The sequence below is a fragment of the Aspergillus mulundensis genome (genome assembly GCF_003369625.1).
Source record: "Aspergillus mulundensis strain DSM 5745 chromosome Unknown scaffold_2, whole genome shotgun sequence".
NCBI lineage: Eukaryota > Fungi > Ascomycota > Eurotiomycetes > Eurotiales > Aspergillaceae > Aspergillus > Aspergillus mulundensis.
In genome coordinates, this window is record NW_020797890.1 from 3,202,618 (window position 1) to 3,217,986 (window position 15,369).

At 32.0% G+C, this 15,369-nt stretch overlaps 4 protein-coding genes across 4 annotated transcripts; 2 read left to right on the forward strand and 2 right to left on the reverse strand.

The window, feature by feature from the left end:
* Nucleotides 1-7,873: 7,873 nt before the first annotated feature.
* Nucleotides 7,874-8,852, reverse strand: DSM5745_03690 (ankyrin repeat domain-containing protein; the record flags this gene model as incomplete). The annotated part of the gene is made up of 2 exons (XM_026745706.1): nucleotides 7,874-8,625; nucleotides 8,681-8,852. 2 exons carry the CDS (start codon nucleotides 8,850-8,852, stop codon nucleotides 7,874-7,876), a joined length of 924 nt encoding a protein of 307 aa, XP_026606572.1.
* Nucleotides 8,853-9,680: 828 nt separating this feature from the next.
* DSM5745_03691 (uncharacterized protein) lies at nucleotides 9,681-10,670 on the forward strand (the record flags this gene model as incomplete). Its single annotated transcript, XM_026745707.1, has 1 exon — nucleotides 9,681-10,670. The coding sequence occupies one exon, from the start codon at nucleotides 9,681-9,683 to the stop codon at nucleotides 10,668-10,670; it is 990 nt and encodes a 329-aa protein (XP_026606573.1).
* An 885-nt stretch (nucleotides 10,671-11,555) lies between these two features.
* DSM5745_03692 (uncharacterized protein) lies at nucleotides 11,556-12,380 on the forward strand (the record flags this gene model as incomplete). Its single annotated transcript, XM_026745708.1, has 2 exons — nucleotides 11,556-11,819; nucleotides 11,877-12,380. The coding sequence occupies 2 exons, from the start codon at nucleotides 11,556-11,558 to the stop codon at nucleotides 12,378-12,380; spliced, it is 768 nt and encodes a 255-aa protein (XP_026606574.1).
* Nucleotides 12,381-12,452: 72 nt separating this feature from the next.
* Nucleotides 12,453-13,574, reverse strand: DSM5745_03693 (uncharacterized protein; the record flags this gene model as incomplete). Its single annotated transcript, XM_026745709.1, has 1 exon — nucleotides 12,453-13,574. The coding sequence occupies one exon, from the start codon at nucleotides 13,572-13,574 to the stop codon at nucleotides 12,453-12,455; it is 1,122 nt and encodes a 373-aa protein (XP_026606575.1).
* Between the last annotated feature and the right edge of the window lie 1,795 nt (nucleotides 13,575-15,369).

Consider the following 15,369-nt stretch of genomic DNA (forward strand, 5'->3'; position numbering starts at 1 on the left):
AACTATATAAAATAAAAAAAGAAAGGTAATTATTTTTACCTAGGTTTTTAATATATAAATTTAATATTATTTTTAGGGCTACAGGTAGTCTAAATCCTGTTAAAAGGTGTTTTATTTATAATAATAGTTTATTAAACCTTTAAACCTTTTAAAATATAAAAAAAAGGTAACTACTTTACTAGTTTTTTAGCTTTGGTAATATAAAAACCTAATAGGCAAAAAATTATTACTACTTTTTTTTAAACCAGGGGTGTTCCAGCACTATTTTAGCTAGTTTATAATAGTTTTTTAAAGCCTTTTATACATGCTTAAAATTTTTAAATAGCTTTTATAAGTTTTTATAGCTAGGCTAGCCTTTTTATTTAACTAAAAATTAGTTTAATTTATAAGCATGTTATTTAGTAAAAATAGCTTTAACTTTTTATTCTTACTCTTTATTAATAAGTTTTATATTAAGTATTTTTTTATTTTTTTTAAATTTAGGTTGCTTGGTGTAAGGCCTTAGCAAAAATATATAAAATATTAAATAAATTTTTAACTAAGTATAATAATTAGTAAGCTAGAGCTAATATACCTGCTTTTTAATAGGTTTAATAATTTTAAAAAAATTATTAAATTTTTAGTTAAGTTTTTTACTTAGCTGGATTATTTTAATATTACGTAGTAATAATAAAATATTATTCCTAACCTTAAATTTAGTAAGGGTATGCTTTTTATTATAATAAAGGGCTTGCTTTTTTTAGGCCTTATTTATATAATTTTATAATTTATTTTATAACTTTTGTAATTAATAAAGTCTATTTTTTTAAATAAAAAATATAATATTTTTTTTTATAGTTTTTTAATAAGAAAATAATAGGTTCCTGGCCGCGCAAGGCCATCTAGGGTATATACCTAATTATATTATACTTTAAATTATTATAGGTAAATAATATAGCTAGCAAAAATATAACCTAGTTATTTTACTAAAAGTTATAATAAATATATAAGTATATTTTAAGTATTTAATTTTATTATTTAATTTAATTATTTAACTATAAATGGTACATAGTACTAAAGCATTTTTTAATTTATAATACTTAATAAAATAATTACTAATAACCTAAAGTAAATAATAAGCCTTAATTAATAACTAGGCTCCTAGGCGCCCTTGTATTATATATTATTTTTTTAATAAACTTATTAGCTAGCTCTTTAGTATTAACTCTTTAGGTAGTAAAAATATATTTTACTTTTTTATTAAAATAATTTACTATTACTAATATTGTGTTATACACGCGGCCTTTATACTTTAATAAAAATAAGTTAATAATAAAGTTTATAAAAAAAATTTTTTATAATATATTTAAAACTAGTAAGAAGGTAAGCTAGCCTTGGGCTAGTTATTATAAAGCTTTAAACTTTTAATATAAGGAATATTTTTTAATATACTTTTGCACTTTTTTATTAAGATTTTCTTATTAAAACTTGCGCTTAAGCAACTTAATAATACACCTATAATTAAAATAGCTTATATAAGAATTATTATAGTATATTCTTATAATTTTATGCTATAATATAAATATAAAAAAAATATAAATAACCTTTTAGTAAAAAAAAAAGTTATTTTTTATATATTAATACTTTAAATAGGAGCCCTGCCCTATTTTAACTAAAATTATTTTTTTTAGCTACTATTAAATATAGCTAGCGTGAGTATTTTTATATTAAGCTTTAAGTAGCTTTTACTAAAAAGGTTTTATAGCTAGTCCGGCGGGTTTTTTTTTATAGGCTGCCTTTATAACCTATAACCTAAGATATATTAGCCCCGGGAGCTAATATTTTTCTTAATTTTTTTTAAAAGGGTAGCTAGGCCCTTTAGCACCTATTTAGTATTAATTTAATTAAAAAATAACTTTAACTTTTTTTATAAAGTTAAAAGTAAACTAACTTAATACTTTTTATTTCTTGCTTAATAATTTAGGTGCTTTAATAATATATTTATTAAATTAAACCTTCCTAGCCTATACTTAATCTTAAAGTTATAAGCTACTAATAATTTTATTTAATAAGCTTATTTTTAATTTAAGACCTTTATTTTAAAAAAGTATTATAAGTTATTATAATTATATTAAACATATATAAAATATATAAAGCCCTTTAGGTAGTATTACTATTTTTTAAAAAATTTAATAATTATAAATAATTTTTAATTATAAATCTTGTATTTTAGCTTTAGTTTATAAAATTATTAAAAATAAAAGGTAATAAGCTACTACTAGTTTTATTTTTTTTACTAGGCGTTTTTTTTTAATTTAACTACATAATAATACTAGCTATAGCAAAACCTAATATATTTATAATAATAAAAATTTTTTTTTTAGGTTAAAATGCTGCAGTACTAAAGGCTAGGTAAAAGTAAATTTAACCTTTTTAAAAGCTTTTTATATATTATCTAGCTATAAAAAGGGGCTATTTTTATACCTTTTAACCATGCCTTTTAAAAGCTATATTATAGGGTAAGTTACTTTAGCATATTTTTTAATAAATTATTTAAAGTAATTTATAAACCCTAAAAAAACTTATAACTTATAATATAATATTAGCACTAGTTAATTAATAACTATTTAATTTTACACTAAATTAATAAATATTCCGCCCTGGCTAATAATAAAGTTAAGAAACTTTACCTTTTTTTAATAAAAACTACACTTTAATAACTTTATATATAAATTATACTTTTATAGGCATTCCAGGACTTCTTGGACATGTTAAATATACTTTTTTTTAGTTTTTAAAAAAATTAGGATATTATTTAGGTAAATTATATAAAAATTATTAAAAACCCCGCTTATTACTATATTAATATAGGACTAAAATATCGCGGGTATATTAATAAAACTAAATAATATAATTATATATTTATAATAGCTATACTGGGTTTAAAATACTATTTTTTACTTATTTTTTTACTTAATATAAATATAGTAATACGCGTTATAAAGGTTAAGTTTAATAAAGTATTATATATTTATTAATTAATTTATAAGTTTATTAATACAAGGTAATAAATAATAATTTTTTTAGGTTATTATATTTAAACCTTAATAATTAATACATAAATGCAAAAATTTGTTTACTTTTTAAGTAAAAAAAACAGGTACTTTTACTAAACTTTAAAATAGCTATATTTAACCCCTTACTAGCATTTTATTAAAATACTTTTTTAAAATTAATAATTTATAATAAAAAAGGCTATAAATAAGCCCCTAAAAAGGTATTTTGCCTTTTTTTAGAAAAATCTTATAATATACTTTCTTACTTAAAAGTTAAAACACCCCTTTTTTAAAAAAGACCTAATTTTATTTAGTATATTAAAAAGGCAGGACTATAACTAGTACGCCTTTAATTTTTTTTAGTTTATATAAAATTAAAAGCACAGGACCCTTTTTTATTATTTTAATAAATTTTTTTACTAGTTTAATTTAAAAGCATGGGGTATAATACCGCTAACACCATTAACTAGTAGTTAAAAAAATATTTAAATTTACTTTAGTTATTTAAGGCTATTCAAGCACGGCTTAATACTTATTATAAACAAGATTAATAATATAAAATATTATATTAAATATCTTTATCTTATTAACAAAATCACGAATTTATATTTTAGCCTTAAATTAGCTATAGTATAAAGTAATTTTTTTATTAGTATACTAAACTAGTTGCAGCATCTAGTTTATAGCTATTTTAATTTTTTACTTTTTTAAAAACTAAACTAAAAAAAAAATTTACACTAGCCCTAGTATTTAGTAAAGCTTTAAATTATTTATTTAAATTATTTTTTTAAACTTATAGATTTACTAAAATAGGGAATGCGGTAGGTTTATTTATACTAGTTAAAGTTAATAACTTAGGGCCTAGTAATTACTATTTAGTTTTTAATTTTTTATTTACTTTTATTTTAATTAAGTAATTTTTTATAAAATACCCTTCCGCGCTGTATGTATAATAATAATTTTTTTTTTATTTATCTTATTTTTTAAGTAAGAGCTAACGCTTGGCTTGCACTAGCTTTTACTTATTAGTTTTACTCTTAAAGCTATAATAATTTTTTTAACCTTGCTTTTTTAAGGGCTGCCCTAATAAATTTTAGTTTTCCCTATTTATTAAAATACCTTTATTTTAGCTTTAGTTAGTACCTTCTACTGGATTCTTGTTCTTTATAATAAAAGGGTTTTTATTATTTTTTTTTAGCTATTATTTCTAGGCGCTCTTTACTTTTCGCGTGCTAAAATTAACTTATATTAAGTTATTTTTATATTAATACCTTTAAAAATAGTTAAAAAATTCTGCAGGCATGCTATATACTATTAATATAGCTTATTTAATATATAAATATAAATAATAGCTTTTTTAGCAGTGCCCCGGAGGGGGTTAGGAACTATTTTTTAAAACTTTATTAATTATATTTTTAGTAATTAGCTATTTTATTAGTTATTTATAAAATACTTTATTTTTTAACCAGCTTAATCTTTTTTTAAATTAACTTATTAATATATAAATTACTTAAATATTGCCCACGTGGGTAGCTTAATAAGCTTTTTTTATTTTATATATTATTTATATTATATATTTTTTTTAACTTTATTTATTAAATAAATAACTTTACTTATTTTAGTGCTATACTACATAAGGGCTTTATTAAATATATTTTTAAAATTATTAAAAAATATTTTTAATTTTATTAAGTTCTTGCTATTAAAAATCTTAATATTTAAAGGTTTTAATTTTTTTAACTTAGGCTTATTTTATAATAATTACCGTGCTAATACTTTAATAACCTTATTTTTAATAAATATTTAAGGTTATTTATACGCTTAGTCCTGGCCAGGTAGTATTTTACTTATAATACTATTATTATTATTTAAGCTTAATAAGTTAAATAGCTTTTTAAGATTTCTAGCAGGTAAAGGTGGCTTATTTAGCTATTAATTTTTTTTAATTTACTAAGCTATTTACTTGCCTTTATTAGGCTTTAATTTTAATAATATATTTTATTATAATATTATAATAAATAGCCTAGCCACAGGCATCCCTAAGGTAATATTTTTAATTAAAATAGCACTTATTATAATATATTTAGGGTTAATATACTATATAGGATTTTTAAAAAGGTAAGGTAATAAAAAATTTTCTTAAGCCTTACTTACTAAAAAAAATAAGTTATTTAATTTATAATTTAAGTTATTAACCTTAATAACAAGGGTGTTATTATATATTAATAATATAGGTTTAGGTAGGGATAATAATCCCAAGCTTTTTTATATTTAAGTTTATATTTTAAAAACCTTAACTAAAATAGCTCTAGTTTATTTTTATTTATTTAAAAATTTAGTTTAAAATACCATATTAATAATATTTAAAAATTAATAAAAAAAATAATTTTAATTATAAGGGCGCCCTAGCACCTAAATATTTTTTTATTAATAATAATAAAGCTTAGTAAAGTATTTTTAACTAATAAAAATAAAGTATTTAAAACCTTAATAAATTTAACTAAAAAAATTACTTAAAAAACTAAATATATTATAGCCTTTAGCCTTTTTATATAGGCCTTGCCTAAAGGCTTAAGGCCTTTAAGTAATTTTTTAAGTTATTTTTATTTAAAAAATAGGTGGTATTTAAATATTTTTGTATTTACACTTTTTATAACTATTTTTTAATTATTAAGGTAATTTAGTATAAGGCGTGCCTTTATTTTACTACTTAAATAATACCTAAAACCCAAGGTTCCTAAGCTAAGGTCCCTAGTTAAAGTTAATATTATATTAAACCTAATATTATATTAAATTTAATACTATATTAAGTTTTATATAATAATTTATAATAATAAGGTTTATTAAGCTAAATAGGTGCCTAAGGCATCCCGCACGGGTGACGTTAATGCTTCGCGGTGGCGTGACCTGGGTGCCTCAGGCATCGCTTGATGGCGTGACCCGGATCAATGTCGGCCCTGACATTATAGTACCCTTGTTTTTATATATTTAAATAATATTAAGGTAATTTTTATAATATTTAATATTAGGCTTAAATACCTTACTAAAAAAAAGTGCTAGGGTACCAGTGCCCTAGTTTTAGTTTAATTTAATAAACTTAGTAATAATTATAAAGTTATTTAAAAAGGTAATTAGCGTGGTAATATCCCCCGGGAGGTATTTAATAATATAATTATTAAAATATATAGCCTTAAGGTAATTAAATTAATTATTTAAGGCTTAGTAAAAAATAATAATAATAAATTTAGCTAAAAAAATAATATTAACACGTGTAAATTTTTACTAAATTTTTTTAAGTTTCTTATTAAAATTAAAAATATTTTTATTATAAAATAAAAATATTAAGTTAGCCTAGGCCTTAAAAATTATAATATTAATATTAAGTTTAAAATAGCTTTTAATCTTATTAAGTAACTTATAAACTATTTATTTATTAATAAAAAGGTTTTATAAATTAAATTTTAAATAGCTAAAAATTAAGGCCATAGCACGGTCCTAGTTTTACTACTAAATCTTAGCCTTATTATAATTTATTAAGGGCGTAGGCTTAATAATAACAGCCTTAGTAATAATAATCTTAATAATAAGCTAAGTAAAAGGTATAATAGTAACTAAAACTTTGCTATTAACACTTATATTTTTAACTTAACTTATAATAAATTATTAGCTAGGGGTTTTAATATCTTTGCCTACTAAAGCTAATATAATAAAAGCTAAAATAATAAAAATAGTTTTTATAGGGCGCCTTTAATTTAGCTATTTTAAAAGGTGGTTATAGCTAGCCTTCCAGAGCTTTAAGAATACCTGCTAGTTTTATTTAACTTATTAATTTTTTAATATTAAAACCAGAATATTCTTTGCTTTAATTAAGGTTATTTCTCCTATCTTAGCTTGGTATAAAAAAACTAAATATAAGAAAACTAAATAATAAAAAAATTAAAGCAATCTAGGTGCCAGGGATTAAACTACTTAAAAAATAAAATTAAGAAATAAAAAAAGGTAAGCCCTAAAAAATTATTATAATAAAATTAAGGTTAAATAGGCTAAAGCCTATACTAAGATAATTATAAAAAAAAAAGCTAGTAACTAAAAATAGCTAGTTAAATATTTAAAGGTTAGTTTAAATTTTTAAAAAATAATTAAAGTTAAAGTTTAAATTAAAAAACCTAAAGGTGTTATAATGCCTTTAAAGGTTTTAAAACTTTTTAGCCACTAAAAAAAACTTATTTTTATTAAAAAATTAAATATATATAGCCCTAGGAAGCAGGCGTTTATAAAATTAAAAGTTAATTAAAAAGGTAAAAAAAAAAATACAAAATTTAAGATAAAAAAAATAAAGCTATAATATTTATACCCTTATAATAAAGGCCTTACCCTAAATATAAGGCTTTTTAATTACTATAATAACTACTAAAGTTAAAAATAATAAAGTTAAATAGTAAAATAAAAAAATATTATATATTTAGTTAATATAGGTTAACTTAAAAAAAAAACTTTTAGTTAGGTATATAAGTTAAGTAAACCCGGGCTTATAACCTATTAAAAAAAATAACTAGTTATAGTAAGTAAAAGTCTTTTATATTATATAGTATACTAAGCTAGGTATTCTAAAAATAAATAAAGAGTTTTATAGTGGCCATTTAGGCCAGAAAAACCTTCCTTTACTGGAGCCCTAAGGCCGCCGGTGGCCTCAGGCACCCACTTCCAGCAGATCCAACCCGCAGTGGCCCGATTAAGCACGGCCATGACACTTGGTGGCCATTGGGATGGATAGGAAGTACATGTCTGAAAAGTGGTCCATCCCTTGGAGAGACAGAAGCTTGCCACACCCCTCGCCATCAGCAGTACGAACGCAGCAACCCTTTCATTTCCTCGCTTACAGCAGCATCAATCCCTCTGCTCATATCTAGCAGTCTCGCCCCAGCCCGAAGGAGCAATCGTGCTTGCTGCACAGCGTCACCTAAAATTGCGGTAGCGAGAGGGTGATTTCGTCCATTAAGTGGATCGTACTTGTCGTTGTCGATCCGCAAACCATACTGGAGGAGCAGACTCAGCATAGCAGTCTCGTACTTCCGGCCGGCCAAAAGCTGTGCGGGATCATCGACACCACCGACGTGGCCGATTTGTATATCTAGGCTTGCTCCGGCTTCGAGCAAGATCTTTGCGATCGCCAATTTTCGCTGGAAGATTGCTGTGCCTAGAGGAGTGTTTTCCAGCACGTTACCCCACCCCCACCTAGCGCCACACATCTGACCACCTTCCTCAAGAGGCGCATTGTACTGGAGAAGAAGCCTTGTTGCCTCCATGCTATTGCTCTCCACGGCTAACGACAGAAGGCCGCGGGGACCTGGGAACGTTAGGACCTTGACGCAGGCACCTTCGTCGATTAGCAGGCGCATGCATTGCGCAAAGCCTCGTCGGGTGGCCATTATAAGTTGAGTTGTGGCGTAATGAAGGGGGGTGTCTCCTTTCTCAGGGTCGTAAAGCAGCTGTAGTGCCTGGAAGGCGAGATCCTCGGGGCCGAGGTATAGCAGCGTGTCGACGCAGATCCCTCGGACGAGGGCCCACCGGAAATTCAGCCTCCATGATCCTAGAAAAGGCGTTGGTATCTTCGTATCCCTCATGGTGTTTGGGCTGATACTCACGGCAGACAGACATGTAACCGACTGCTTCGTGCCACAGTCGCCTTCGAAGTTTCATAGCAACCCGTGATTCACTGGCAGATGCAGGATAGGCTGTGTCAACCTCCAGGTCGATGTCCACAAGGTGCAAGAAGATGAGAACCTGTAGTTCAAATGGCAATTTGCTCCAACCCATGGTGACGGTCGTTCGTTGGAAGTTGTGAGGAAGTCATGTTTGGGATTGAGATTCTCGGTCCGATGAGCCAGTTTCGGCACGGATGAAAGGTGCAATTCCCGGCCTATGGTGACTGTCAGGATGTGGCAGGCACAGGGTACCCCTTAAGATGATACCTATGGTACCTGCCTCGGCCGAAAATCAGAACCCTGCTTCTTCCTCCGACTTTCTTGGTGTACTTTCTCAATAGGCCAATACTGCTATATGATCAAAGGCTCCATCATAATCGTCCCCGTCTTACATTTGATTGCCCGTGATGGCCATGAAGTGACAAAGAACATCCTTTGATGACAGGAGCGTCCACAATTTGCTATGGAATGAACCATAGCCATGACAAACGTCGTCCCGCTAACAAAGCAGCGGTGCTGAGACTATGACCCAGACCAAAACAGATGTTGTTTCTGCGCCCTTATTAACCGTTGGGAGTTCAATGGGCCGGTTGATGTGGCCAGGCCTGTCAAAGGGCGCCGAGTCCAAATACAATGCGAGGGAAATGCGGATCTCTTTCACAGACAGCCTGGCACAAAGACATTGTACTCGATTTCGAAATAGGGCTGTGAAAGAGTGAGGGAATGCACTGTTAATTGGCTCCTTCTTTCCTCTCCATCGTCTATAAGTACACCCTTTTCTGTTTGTTCTTCATTCTCTTTCCACCTAGTCGATATACAGATCCTGCTTTCCTTCTACCGACGCAGGCCAGCCCGAAGAGTTCTCAGGTCTCCCTCATATACCTCAAGCTTATTCATCACGACGGCTTTTATTGACACCAGTCAGATGGAGCGTCAACCGATGTCCCCCTTCCCCAATGAGGATTATACCGTGGGCTGGATATGCAACTCAAAGAAATCACTCCTTGCTGCCGCGGCAATGCAGCAAGGAAGCTGGCTTCTAACCCAGACTTGTCCGACTGGTAAGCAGGAAGGTTTTATGATGGGGGAAATTGGGGAACACAAGGTTGCGGCTACGATCGTGCAGTGTCATAATCAGGCACTGACCGGGGCTCCAAAGAACGTCGTACGGGAATTGCTGGAAACGTTCCCCAACATCCGTGTTCTCCTCGTGGTCGGCATTGCATCCGGAATGCCCGACTATGAGTCCGAGCCCGTCCAGGACATCCGACTCGCCGACGTCGTGGTTGGCGCGCCAAGTAAGCATGTCGACGGCGACGTGCGTGTCTACTACGAAGGCTTCAGTGGCTTTCGGTTGAAGCGAACTCTGGACAACGTCCCCACTGCGTTGCGTGCGGCCCTTGACAAACTGCAAGTGAGCAATGAGCCGTCCGCTTCCCGGGTCAGTCCATTGCTTAAACAAGACCTGGACTGCCACCACATGGTGACGCAACACGGCTGTGACCGGCCTGATCCCTCGACCGATCAGCTCTTTCGCTCGAGTTACCAACATGCCGACGAAAGCAAGCCTTGCACAAGCTGCAACGCCACCCAGGCCATTCCTAGGGACAGGTGGAAACGCGACTACGACGCGCCTGCCATCCACTACGGGACCATTGTCTCCTCGACCTTCCGTATGAGGAACATCCGAGACAAGATCAAGACGACCCTCGGCGGCATCTGCTACGACCGCGAGGCAGAATCGTTCTTTTGCAATTACCCCATGCTCGTCATTCGGGGTATAGCGGATTATGGCGACACCCACAAGAACGAGGAGTGGGAGGGCTATGCTGCTTTCACCGCAGCTTATTACGCTAAGTTCTTAATCTATACTACCTCTGCCCAGGAGCTGGCAAAAGCACCTCGAGTGCGTGATACTCCTCACACCTAAATTCGATTGGCATATTTGGGGACTTTACTCAAATAGCAAACAGTCAAACACGCCCCATTCTCTTCTTACAGTCGTTTCACAGGGCAGTTTCTATATAAATCCACAATTTCACAGAATCAAAATCAACGCGTTTCCAATTCTCTTCTAAATATCAATGTGTATTCTCTTGTAGGAATCTCAAATGTCTAGAGTAGTGTAACTGGTGCTGGATTCACAATGTGTTATAGCAGATTTTGCCCGGAAATCAGTGACATCTGATGACAGGTACAAGGCCGCGCAGCAATAAATACAGTATTGAGGACCATGATATTGACCGAGGCCTGTGCAGGATGAAAATGAATCGTATTAATTTCCCATAGTAAACAGGTGACTTAAAACAAGCAATATCAGAAAAGGCCCATGAGCACTACATACTTACCCGCATCTCCACGTCAACCCCCGTTCACGGGTGCCAGACCACTGGACCTGTTACCAGTTGTAGTCAAGACTAGGCGAAGTCCTTAGCCAGTGAAAGTCAACCTCGGCGCTAGAGCATATAGTTTGATATGTCGGATCAAGTTCATGGAGCTTGGATAACAAGGTCAGTCGTCCAATGAGGACAAAATGCTGTGGGACCACTTGTCCACGGTCAATGCCAGATTTGTGACATGCACCTGGGCCGTAAGAACGGCGTAATGTCCTGTATCACCTTGCATGAAGGAACTCAATCTGGGCATGCATTTACCCTGCAAGGGATGCCCAAACCGCCAGTGTCTACCCAGCCAGCACATGACTTTGGAGGGGCATTGGCAGAGGCCCCTAGCCGCCCCGGGTCTCTTGGTTCTCACATTCCCAGGTCCCTACCTTCGGGACTGTGCTCAATGCCTGGTCACCATTACGAGAAAAATGTCTTCTCCCTCCGATAAAATCTGGCTAGAGAAGTGCAAGCCCGAGGCGCTTCCCATTCCGCCCTTTGACCGATGCGTCTACATCCTCAAAAATCATGTTGTGAAGAAAGCCCTGCAACCTGGTGAGCGTGGATTCGATGGCTATGTCCCTGATACCGCGACTGTTGCGCAGCGGGATGTCAATGAAATACGTGCATTGGAGCTTGTTCAGGAATATACCACCATCCCAGTTCCTAAACTTGTTCACGAGGGAGATAGGCAAGTACCTTTCCTAAAAGGTTGAACGCAATGTTAGTGAGATCGGAATAATCTAATATAGAGGCATAGGTTCAACGTCTTCGAGCGCATTCTAGGAATAACAATCTTCGAGGGATCAGTATGGGACAACGTCCCACCCCGGCAACAAGAAGGCATCAAACTCCAAGTCCAGGAGTACATCAAGCAGCTGGCCAAGATTCCCAACGCCCCCGGTAGTGTGCGATCACTCTCGGACTCGGGGGAGATCATCCACAACCAGCTTCCGCATCGAGGCCCCTTCGATTCAACCCAGGACTTCCTAAGCGCGTACAAGGACAATGATGTACCGTTTGTCCACGAGATCAACGCGACCTGTCTGCCGGTCTTCTCGCATATGGACTGGGATTTGTCCAATATCGTACTTCATCCGAATCTCGATGCGGTAGCGGGTGTGATTGACTGGGAGAGGGCCGCGTTCTTCCCAGAGGGTGGGAGGGCCATTCACCGGATGTGCCATCAGTGGAGGGGATGGGAGGCGTTGTTTGACGGTATCGAGTTCCCCGTTCAGAGTTGTGTAGCAAGATGACGAGATAAAAGGGAACTTATAGGAACGGGAATAGCAGTAACAAAATACCCCATATTGCCCAGTCCTGAAGGTCTATCCAAGCCACTTTGACCACTCCGGCTGTTCCGTCCCCTCCGGGTCGTAAACCAACGCATACAGAACAAGCGGCTGAACGAAAAGCGCTGAGAACCTAAACGCAGCACCCACAACCCTCCTTGTCCTATACCTGTACTCAAGCACCATCAGAGCCCCTGCGCCCAGCGGACTGAGAATGTAGATCAATGGCAAGGCTATCAGCAGTGTAGTCCCCACGCGAGGCGTGAGGTGATTCCACCCATAAAGCAGCGCCCACGCAGGGGACAGACAATGGGCGCACATGGCCATCCTACCAAAAAGCGAAATTGGAGTCAGGCGGTTGTGTGTGGCCGATTCCGATACGGTGAGGACACCTAGGTCACCTAGTATAGCGCGCACTTCAGTCCACATAGGCCAGCAGAGTGCAAACAGCGAGACAAGAATCCACCCTATGCGGACGATTTCTCTGCCTATGATGGTTGCAACATGCAGAGTTGAAACGGACGGACCAGAGACATAATCGGCTGTGGCCTTTGTCCACATGAGCCAGGTTGGTAGAGACCAAATGGCGATGTCGAGGGTTAGTGCGACTAACGCCCAGATTTTGGCGAGGCGCTTGGTACCCCTGCTCTCCGGCGATGTGGTCGTCGTTGTCAGATTGTCGGCGTCTATCTTGGCGATGACGATCACGAGCTCAAACAGCAACCAAGACGACAAGTACATTGCGCCCAGGGCTTGCGAGAAAGGGATCCCTTTGCTGGCGAATAGCTTGATGAACTGCGGCAGGGCGCCGAGAATAAAGCCCACCCAGCGGGATATTGCCTGGTGTTCTAGATCTGCTATCTTTCGGGTATCTGGATTGCCGTCTGTGTCAGCGGTTCGATCGATGAGGATACGGCCTGCTTGCTCTCGTACATCCGTAGCCGACTTGGGGGCCGAGTAGACCATGGACGCCATGACACCGAGAATATCACATGCAGAGAGAATGGGAGAGCTCCGTAGAATGGCTTGATGGCGGTATCGCAGCCCCAGGACCATCCCGGTTGGTTGTGCCATTGAGTTGATGGCGAAGCAGACCATCCAGAAGAAGAGAGTTGGCCATGCGATTTCAGAGGAGCAGCATTGCTCCGTCGCGGTCATGGTGCTGGCGGACCCTACACCGCGGATGGTGAGAGCAGACATAGGAATGTACCAATTTGTTTTTGTCAGCCAATGGTGGAGATTGCTTAGTTTGATAAGGAAGCGCTGCAGCGCTTTAACAGCGCCTTAGGCAGTCTTAATTAAAATACTATAATACCTACCACTAAATTACTTGCCTGTATAATTATAATATTTATAATTTTTTAAATATTATAAAATGTTAATAAAAGTATTTAAAATTTTTATTATTTTTAAAAGCTTAAATTATTTATAAAAACCCTAATTAGCTCTAGCTTTTAAATATTATTATATTTTTTATTTAATTTTTTAGTATTTATTTAATTAATAGCTTTTTTTTATATAATATTTAAAGGGCCTTATAATTATAAGCCTAAAAAATTACTTAATAATTTAGTTTATTAAATTCTTACCTTTTTTAAATTTTTTAAAACTATTTATATCCCCTAAGTACCAGCCCTTTTATTATATAAAAGCCTTTTATAATTAATTATTTCTTATATTTATATTTAAAAAGTTAAATATTAATTAAACCTTAACTTTTATACTTAATTTATTAATTTAAAAGTTATTATAAGCTTTATTACTAGTGTTTTAAATATAATAATTTTTTTAAAAATAAAAAAAACTAGCTAGTATAGTATAACTATATTTTATATATTATAATTATTATAAAAATTTAAAAATATCTTAATTTAAAAGTAACTTACTAGACTTCTTTTTTTAAGCTCCCTTAACTTTTTAAAAATAATATTAATAAAAAGGTATTTAAAATATTTAATTAAAAATAAAACCATGCTAAGTATATTTTTTTAAAAATTTAAAATATTAATAATATTATATAAAAGTTAATTACACTTTTTATTTAGTAACTTATTGAAAATAAGCTTATTATAAAGGTTTTTATTAAATTAAAGTAGTAACTTACTTTTATTAATTTTAAAATTAAATTTAAGGCCTTTAATAGCTATATTATTACCCTTATTATATTAATTTAATAAAAAAAAGTTACCTAGTAGCTTTAAAATTATAAGCATGCTTATTAAAAAATTTTATACCTTAAGTAACCTAAGGCTAATAATAAAATAGCTAATATAATATTTTTAAAGGCTATTAATAAATATTTAATAGCTTATGCAAAGCGTTATATAAATTAATTAAATTATAAAAAATTTAATAAAATTAATTATTTTACCTTTATTTTTAAGTTTTAATAGTATTTTTTTATTATTAATAGCTTTACTAAAATCTTTATAAAAAAAATAGCCTTTACTACACTTATTAAAAAGTTAGATTAGCCTTTTACTAATAATTTAAATACTAAAGGTTTTTTTACTAATAAACCTTCCTAGGTATTAATTAATAATAAATTAATTTATTTTTATAAATATAAATATATTATAAAGTTTTACTATAACTTTATATATTCACGCTATTTAAAGTTTTATAAAATAAATAAAAAACTAAAAAAAAAAAAWTAGTAAAATACTTAAAAAAAATAATAAATATAATAAAAAGCTTTAAAAGTCAAAGGTTAAGAATACCAAGCTTTTTAAAAATAAAAAAAAATATTAAAAACTAAAAAGCTTAGTAAAATAGCTAAAAAAATATATAATTTATAATTTTTAAAAAATATTATAAAGTAGCCCTAGTATTTAGTATTTTAAGTAATTTAAAACTTTAAAATATTTTTATTTTTAATACTAGTGCCTTTATTTATATTTATAATAATTTTAATTATTTTACCTTTTTAAATTACTTTTAAGGTAATAATATT